At 32.7% G+C, this 9149-nt stretch overlaps 1 protein-coding gene across 1 annotated transcript in view; it reads left to right on the top strand.

Annotated features, from left to right (window-relative positions):
- Positions 1 to 1177: 1177 nt before the first annotated feature.
- LOC145660861 (phospholipid-transporting ATPase ABCA3-like) overlaps positions 1178 to 9149 on the top strand; it is a 99560-nt gene continuing 91588 nt past the window's right edge. The window contains exons 1-4 of the mRNA XM_081726287.1: positions 1178 to 1208; positions 6464 to 6642; positions 7452 to 7746; positions 8215 to 8498. Of these exons, the coding sequence (XP_081582413.1) occupies positions 1178 to 1208; positions 6464 to 6642; positions 7452 to 7746; positions 8215 to 8498 (789 nt within the window). The remainder of the gene's footprint in view (positions 1209 to 6463; positions 6643 to 7451; positions 7747 to 8214; positions 8499 to 9149) is intronic.

Genomic DNA, 9149 nt, shown 5'->3' with positions numbered 1-9149 from the left:
ATATGAAAATAAATATAATGGTTCCCATGTATAGAGTAAAGATGATTTCTATGATATCTTATTTATTAACTACAAGCTTTGTAGAAAAGGTATGATAAATATTTTGGACAAAAAGAGATCATAATAACCATATCATATTGATAGTTAAATGAAAACCACAAATAGGCAGAATTATTTTTGAGGCACATTTTAGCCTCTGGTACACATGGTCCCGGGATCGATCCCGATGAGAGAGCACAAAAAAGTGATCATTCATGTCCATTAATAATATTTCTCCTTTAGTCTAAAAGACAAAAAGAAAACACATTTTAGTGAAACGAAGGAAGTGAAAGTGAATAAAAAATGTTAAAAGTGTAAATGTGTGAGTATTTTTATCTTTTTTGAAAAAAAATTAAAAAATCAAATAATGATAGAGTAATACACTACATAGAATGACAATACTTATATTAAGATCAAAGGAACAATTTCTCAGCTGGTTTTAAATACTTCAATTTTCATTTCCTTCTTAAAATTTCTATCCTCCAGTTGACCCCCCCCAAAAAAAATATTTCTTGCCTTCAATGATTTATCCACACTATCTGTCACCAGAATATTTTCCTAAGTATCCTTTCCCAATTATGCGTTGGAAACTCCTTTCGCGATGGGAAATTATATTTTATAGGTAATTTATGGAATTTACAACCTTCCAAAATTTCTCTTTAAGAACCTCTTAGCTTCTCTTACAACCATTATTCAACGAAGCTAAATTACTTTGAATCTAATTAAGGATGCTGGGGGGAAATCTAGTGACAGAATCGTATGATAGATGTTATACTAGAAAACTTACATTTATTACATTAAAATATAATTTATGTAAAACGAGTAGTAAAACTCTATTATGAAAGTTAAACAAACAGCAAAATTACTTAGATGTTACTTACTATAGGTATCTGAGAAGAAATATGAACATTGACAAAAAATAATATATATTTTATGGTTTATAGTTTCCTTCAGATATACTGAATATTTAACACTAAGTTAACTATCAATAAATTTAGGAACATTTGGAGCGGTAACTGGAATTACTCTCTGGATTGTAACATTTGTTCTTCCTGGTTTTTGTTTGACTTTGGAAAAATTAACATTCACGGAGAAGATGTTACTTGGATTATTACCCAATATGGCAGTTGTTTGGGGGATGGAAAATTTTAACCTGCGAGAAATAACAGGTGAGTAATCTTGATTTTCTATTGCAATTAATCAACAGGTTTAAAGTTGAGAATAAAATATCAGTACATGAATTAATACCATACCGGTGCATTAGTATTCGTTTGTGCCTATAACTCACCTTAATATATGTCAATGTATTTAACTTATGGAACGTTTTCTGTGGTACCTTCTATTATCCTCAGGAGCATTCTTCAAAACATCAACTGCTATTCTTAATCAGATCTCTTGGTGTCAATCATCATTTCTAAAGATTTTACCAGTATAGTTCATATGTACTAAACGCTAGCATTCTTAATAAAATAAAATAAAATACAAATGTATGAATGAGATTATATAAAAAAGTAATTATTACTTTCCAAACGTCTGGATGTACAAAATAACAATAAACACTCTTAAAAAGTCAGTTCTCAATTCTTGATTTGCTTGATAATAGCCAGAATATAGTGAAATTTTATCTAATATTCGTTCAAGAAATTTTAAAGAAGATTATTGTGTTGTTTTGAATATTCAGATATTTGAGAAATACAACCCAATCAAAAACACTCCGTGTCAAAAGAAGCCAAGATCCGGACAAATGCAAAAAATAATGTTATCAATACATCCAATTTCTTTAGCGAAGGTAAGTTATGCTTTCGATTCTGCCAAGTACCTGAAATAAATTTGCTCATTCTAAAAGTATTTAAAAATTTTGGCCAATTAGTTACATTATCAATACAGTCAAATTCTTCAGCCAAGGTAAGTTATGATATCGAATTCTGCCGAGTTCTTGAAATAAATTTCGTCATTCGTAAAGTATTTAAAGAACTTGGCCAACTAGTTACAATTCATCATAACTTACCGTGTCTGAAGAATTTGGTTGTATTGATAACGTAACCAGTTGGTCAAATATAGTAACCCTTCCACTTCTTACTTAACATTTAAATTGTATATGTGCCGATAATAATAATGTGTAATAATTTATGTAAATTGGGCCGCCATTTTTGCAGCTGTTAGGTATATCCCTACAAATGCTAAAGAATAAAATTTTACTTACAATAAAAATATTTATCATTCTTTGGCAACGGCAATCTGACTTATCATAAACTTGACATAATCATAATTCAGAAGATACTGTATATTCCAAGTTCGTGTTTGAACGCTTGAGATCCGTATTGCTATTGTTAATAAAAAAACGTAATTTCAATTGGAAAAGAATTCTTACGAAATAACTTCCAAAATGCAAAGAAATTATCTAGATAAATACTGAAATAATATTGTGTATCAATTTGGTTAGTCTTTATTCACAACAATTGTATATGAATATTTTAAAAAGGAAAAGAAAGAAATATGTAATCAACATCTCGTAACAGGTGAAATACCAAGGATGTTATAAAATAGAGGATTTGCCCATACGTATCTTCAACATATGATCTCAATGAAGCCAAAAAAAAAAAAAAAAAAAAACGAGCATCCTCTGATCCGGCACGTTTGATTGGCTAGTCTCGTTTCCGCCATGATTGTTGGCTCGAAACATTGCGATCTTAGTGGCGCGGAGTGGGTAGAATAGGTGTGGAGAAGCTGTGACGTATGGCTTCACGATTTTGTTGTATGGGCAGATCCTCTATTTTATAACATCCTTATGAAATACTAAATCGTTATTTTCTATTCATGCAATGTCAAAATACATATTAAATCCAAATCATGATAATAGCCTTGCATGCTTTATACACACTTTATAACATACATCACTAACTTACTCTAATATTGGCCCATACATACGTAGAAACTACACACCATTAGTATATTCCATAATTCACATTTCATTACTTACAATTAAACACAGATATTATCGAAAAACAATTTAATCAGTTTATGTGGGCCACTGAGCTTGCATCTGTACCACGATCAAAATAGGAAGGTAATCAGATCTAAATATTTGTGATAATTAATTTTGTAAACACCAGTAAAGAATCATTTCAAATAAAAGTATCCATTAAACTGTACTTTTGTTCCATTGATATTAATTTGCTGTCACCATATGTACAATAATAAGTAATAATCTACGGAACAAAACTAGTTTGAAGAACTTTATCAATACTATAATTTTAAAGTCATTGAGTTGGAAAACCAAGATCACAGCTTTATTCGCCAAGACTTTTTTATTCTGCCAAGATAATAATTAAAATATTGTGCAGTGCTCGGAGAAGGTGCTTCATTATACTCTGTGGAATGAGAGACTAAAATAAAACTATCCCAAATCATGTTAGTTGCCTTTGCCATGCTTTTAAAATTTCAACTTCTGCTGCTAATAAAAGTAAATTGAACTGTAATATTGAAACTGCTAAACCGTTTTCTTTAGTTCTGTCTTAATTTTGCAGAATCCTCTAAGCCTAAATAAGGGTTCAGCTTACGGTAATGCTCAAGTTTTAATAATGAGAAAACGGTTTAAACATGTTAAATCACTGCTGAAAGAAAAGATACATTTTCACTTCAGATATTTTTCCAAATTGGTTTATTTAACAATTTTTCTTCAACAATTTAGTTCAATATTTCTCTGAGCTTTATTAGTTATACTTCAGCTGTCAAACATATCTTACTTCTGATAAAATTGGCAAAACTGCTAAATATATTCCGGAACGGACATTAACCATGACTGGCTTCTATTTGCAATTTCCCTTGACTAATTTCAACCCCAGATGTTCTTCAAATCAGAGGTTTACATGTCTGTTTCAATGGTAACGTTTACATTAAAATATATGGAAATGTAAATATATGCGAGGCTATGAACATAATCCGCCTATCTTTAACAATCGCCGAATTTTCTGGGTGAATAATTTTGATAATATTTAACTCAATTAAAGAAATCGAATATTTAGAATATGAAAATACTAAAATGATATAAATTTACTCAATTCTGAATAATTTTCCTAAATATATGTATTTCAATGGGTAAGAAATTAGATCATTAATATCACTACGCCAATATATTAGTTGGTCAAATCAAAACATGAATAACTAAATGACATAAACGAAAGCTTGGAAAGATTTTTGAATAAATACTATTAATATACAAAATTTATAACAAATAATGCTAATACAAGTATTATATAAAAATTAACAGTTTAGAAAAAATCAAAAATGGAATTCCTACACAAGTTCTTCAAACACTTTAAGAATGAGGAAATTTATTTCAAGAACTTGGCTGAATCGATATCATAACTTACCTTAGCTAAAGAATTTGACTATTGAAAACATTATTATTATTATTATTATTATTATTATTATTATTATTATTATTATTATTATTATTATTATTATTATTATTATTATTATTTTGTACTCGTTCGGAACTTGGCTTCTTTTTGACACGAAGTGTTTTGGTTTGGGATATTAGAACCTTTTGTAGATTTAACTGGTTGCTGCACTTCAGTATACTATGCAGTAAATAGTTAAATAGAATAGAAGATTTCTAAGAATCAACACCACATTTGCGTCTAGCATTAAGTTTTCTGTAATCTGATATTCTCACATGTTTTTTGTACTTTTTTTTAAAGTTTTGTCCTCATTTCAAGATGGCAGCCGAACAATATGTACTTCACATTACTACGTTTATGTATATTTTAATATGTTGATTGGCTTAACTTTAAGGCAGAAATCATTTCTGTTGAAATTATTTCCATCTTTTTTCCTGTGTCGAATCTACTAAAGAGGTACTCTGGGAAGTTAATTGCGTTCTTTTTCATTCTAGCAATGGTACCCGAAATGTTGGTATTTTCCGGATATATACCTAGGTAAATGTTACCCATATCAATGTGCAAACTTTTGTATTTCTAGTTAGTTGTCAACATATTTTTTTCGATGAAGAATCTGACAGTGAGAAGAGATAACTTAAGGATGCTCAACAGTTGTTCAATTTTTCCATTAGTCAGTAGTAATGTCAATCTCGTCCGCAGTTTACGCGAAAAATGCTGCAGTTTCGATGAGTTCATATCTCGATGAACCCCCATACTTAAAGTTTTGTAGAACATTTCATCATTAGTAAGCAAAGGGGCCACAATAACTCACATTCAATTCTAACTCATACAATTTGGGTTTTGTGGTGGATAAATACGGTGCGTGTGGGTTTTCTCCGGCTTCAGCAGTTTTCAAAAATCTTCGAATCTCCATTAGTTGTGGGGCCCTGGAGCAATTGCTCCGCCCTTAATAGGCCATGCTTGTAACTGTCTTAATTTGGCTTTGTAGACGTTTGATAGTTACAATCAGCAGCCATATCTTGATGAAAATGATCATTTCGATCCATATAACAGATAGTCTGTATGGTTGATGGTATTATTTGGGCCCTTTAGCAGTGGTATCCGAAGTATTGGAATTTTCTGGAGATGTACATATTACCTCCTATGAGTGTGCAAAATTTCATATTTCTAGCTAGTCGGAACATACCATTTATGCCAGTGAGGGAGTGAGTCGGCCAGAAACCACGATAAACGCACTTTCAAGGAGTTCATATCTCAACTGCCGATGGTCCTTTACACGTAAGATTTGGTACTTTTGTACATGTTATTACTACTAATTGTGTGTAATTTGGTGTTGCTCACATTATTAGTTACCCAACTGTGATGTCTTGAAAATGACCATTTCGTCCAATGTTGTCGTTCGTGTAAAACTAGTTTGCAGCACAGCCGAAAGTTGGCTACGTGCACTGCTGCGCCCAATGATTTGTTTTAGATTATTCCATTGATTTAGTTGTGTCTTATTTTATTAAGGTTACCGTTTAGTACATCGAAACCATATTAATAAATTCTTAGAAATCATTCTATCGCTAAGAGATGTGATTAACAGTATCAGTTAATGTCTGAAAGAACGTCAGTGGGGATGATACTAACAATACTGTATTTCTGTAAAACTAAGTTAATAAATAAATAAAATCCCATAAGTTCCATGTATCACATAACCTATGCCTGCTTGATGAATTTGTGTTCAATATTGCAAACAGCGTCCGTGACATTCGCCAGAGGTACAATACCTAGTTATATATAGAAACTATTCATGTCTTGTCGAATTAGTGGAAACTATAGATGTGGTTCAACATTTCAGTATAAAATTTTAGTTGACTATAATAAACAAAATATAAAATTTTGCAGGAAAGGACATATTACACTCCATTCATGGCCTTCGAATTTGTAAAAGGGTAAATTTCCAGTTGAAGTTTACGAATTAATGTAAGCATATCCCTTGATAGATAGCAAGAAAAGTCTTAAATGTGCTTTATTTTCAGGTGGAAGGGCCACACTATTCATACTAGAAGAATACAATGATAGAAGTGTGTTGTCTTTGGGTCACGTATTTTGCTTGTTCATAATAGACATAATATTATATGGTTTTGTGACATGGTATGTTGATTCTATAAAACCAGGAAAATATGGTGTAGCAAAACCATGGAACTTTTTCATTAAGGTAAGGGTAATGTGTATATCTACCACACACATACATGAACAAAACAAAATAAAAAGCACAATTCTCTATATTCATTATATCTGTTTTTTCTTCTTCTTAAAAAAATACTTAAAGAATATTTCAGTATAATAAGTAGAGCCCGGATGGTATGTAATTACATATTTTTCCCTTTGCATGTAGTTCTGAGAAAAGTTAAAATTTTCACGAATCATGTGAACAAGATCATTATACCTAGGTTTTCCTTTACATATTTTTACATATTTTACTCAATATTACATATTTTCAGGTATTTTACATAAAATCAAATATTTTAACAGTTTCTTGTAATTCCTGACCATTCTCTACTTGTGGATGTTATAAGGAATAAAAAACAATTTGTAGAAATGTTACAATAATTTCCGAGAAATTTGCCCTGTCCTGCACTGCATTCCAAGCTTTAGAAGGAGGGGGGGGGAGGAACAGAAGGGCTTGAGGCAGTTCATCCCGTCACTCTTTCAAGGAAAGTCACCCTGCCAGTTTCATCCCTCTGACACAAAAGTAGCCGTACTGTGGAAAATTTCTTCATACGAACATACGTCTTGTGGACGTGTTTATCGTCGATTAAGGGTTTGTGAATTGATATTTCGTCATTGCATCGGTTGCATTATCGATAGCATCTAAGTTAAAGTCGTGGGTTACTTTTACAACCGATGGTAAGGTGGTGATTTGTACAGTATGTGACAAAACGATAAGTTGTTCCATGAATACGAACTGTGCTTCATGCGAGAAAGAAACGGGAACCTTCTTACAAACAAGTTCTTTTGACGCAGATTCAACAGGGATCGTATTCATCGGAGAATGAGTTTTTCGCGGACATGTACAGTGCAGTGGTAGCTGCAAACATTCCTTGGAATAAGCTTCACGTGCCAGAATACCGGGATTTCTTGAAGAAGTATTGCAGGCGAAATATCCCGGGCGAATCTACACTGCGGAAAAACTACCTCGATGCTTGCTACAACAAAAGTGTCGAAGCAATTCGCGCTCCGATCGGTGATTCCTATATATGGGTGGCTACGGGCGAAACTACCGACAGTTTGGAACGCTTTGTATCGAATTTAATAGTTGGTAAGCTAGATTCCAACTTTTTCTCCAAATCCTACTTGATATATTGCAAGGTCCTTGAATGTGTCAATCATTCTTCCGTGCCAAGGTTCGTAAGTGATGGCCTGAAAGTGCTGTGGCCTCATAGTATTGAAGAGAAGAAAGTTCTTGTTTTCTACATGTTTTCTGCAGCGTACATGTTAAAGGCAGGTAACGCACTCAGAGTTTTCTACCCCAATTTAGTTCACTTCACTTGTGCTGCACATGCACTTCAACGTGTCAGGGCATGCGTGTCACATGCACTTCAACTTCCCTGACGTGAATAAACTTATTTCCAGTGGTTTTTGAAATCTCTCCAAAGAGTCCACTGTTTCAAGGAACGTCTGCCAAATGTACCTCTTCCTTCCGAGCTGGTGTTAACAAGTTAGGGTACTCGGCTAGAAGCAGTGACATTTTACAATGAACATTTTGAGGACGTCAAATCCGTTGTAGACTCTTTCCCCGCCGACAGTGCAGTTTCTATGCCTGAACGGCAAGCTGCGTTGTCTGGTTCCAAGATGTCTTCTTTGCTTGCGTACATTACAAGCAATTTTGGTTGGCTTCCGGAGAGCATCAAAACATTGGAAACTTTTGAAACCTTGCTTCAGGAATCCCTGAGTGTCCTGGAGGCTGCGAGAAAGAAGTTAGATGTTGTTCGAGGAGAAACTAATGTGAATGTTGCCGCTAAGTTGCACAGGGCGCTGGAAAGGAACCCTGGGTTCGTCACAGTTCTCAGTGTGTGTAAAATACTGAGTGGAGAAATTACAGATCTGCATGATATTTCCCCCGAGAAAATTCACTTCATGAAATACACCCCAGTGACATCATGTGACGTAGAAAGGTCATGAAAATGTAATGTCAGACGTCTTTCTCTCTTTTGAAAACGTCGCACATTGTATCATGGTGCTTTGTTTTTCTAAATAAGTGCCTCAGATAGTGTTTGGATTGTATTTAAATATATAACATTTCTTAAACTGTCATACAAGTGTTTGTTTAGAAATAAACGAGCTACTTTAACTGAGTACAGTGTATATTAGTGCTATTTTTCTAAATCTATGCAAGAATAGTTTTGATAAGTACTGTGAAAACTTTCTATTATATTTGATATGCCCTCTATTAATAATCCAAAATATATTTTTTCCGAGTTGAACTGCGTTTTGTTTCATGTTTAATGAATGACCTAATTATTGGAAAGCTTAGCAAATTCATATTCAAATGTGCTTAATTAAATTAAACATCATACATACAGTATATGTATACAATATGAAGTATTCAAATTGCATAAAAAACAAAATTTTATAGCAAAACATATATGTTTTAGCGATATTTTGATATTACATATTTGAATGATGTAGCTTGTTTGCTTACATATTTATGTACATATTTGG

This window comes from Thermobia domestica, chromosome 9 (genome assembly GCF_964235325.1).
Source record: "Thermobia domestica chromosome 9, izTheDome1.hap1.1, whole genome shotgun sequence".
NCBI classification, from domain to species: domain Eukaryota; kingdom Metazoa; phylum Arthropoda; class Insecta; order Zygentoma; family Lepismatidae; genus Thermobia; species Thermobia domestica.
This window is presented reverse-complemented; position numbering and strand designations above follow the sequence as displayed.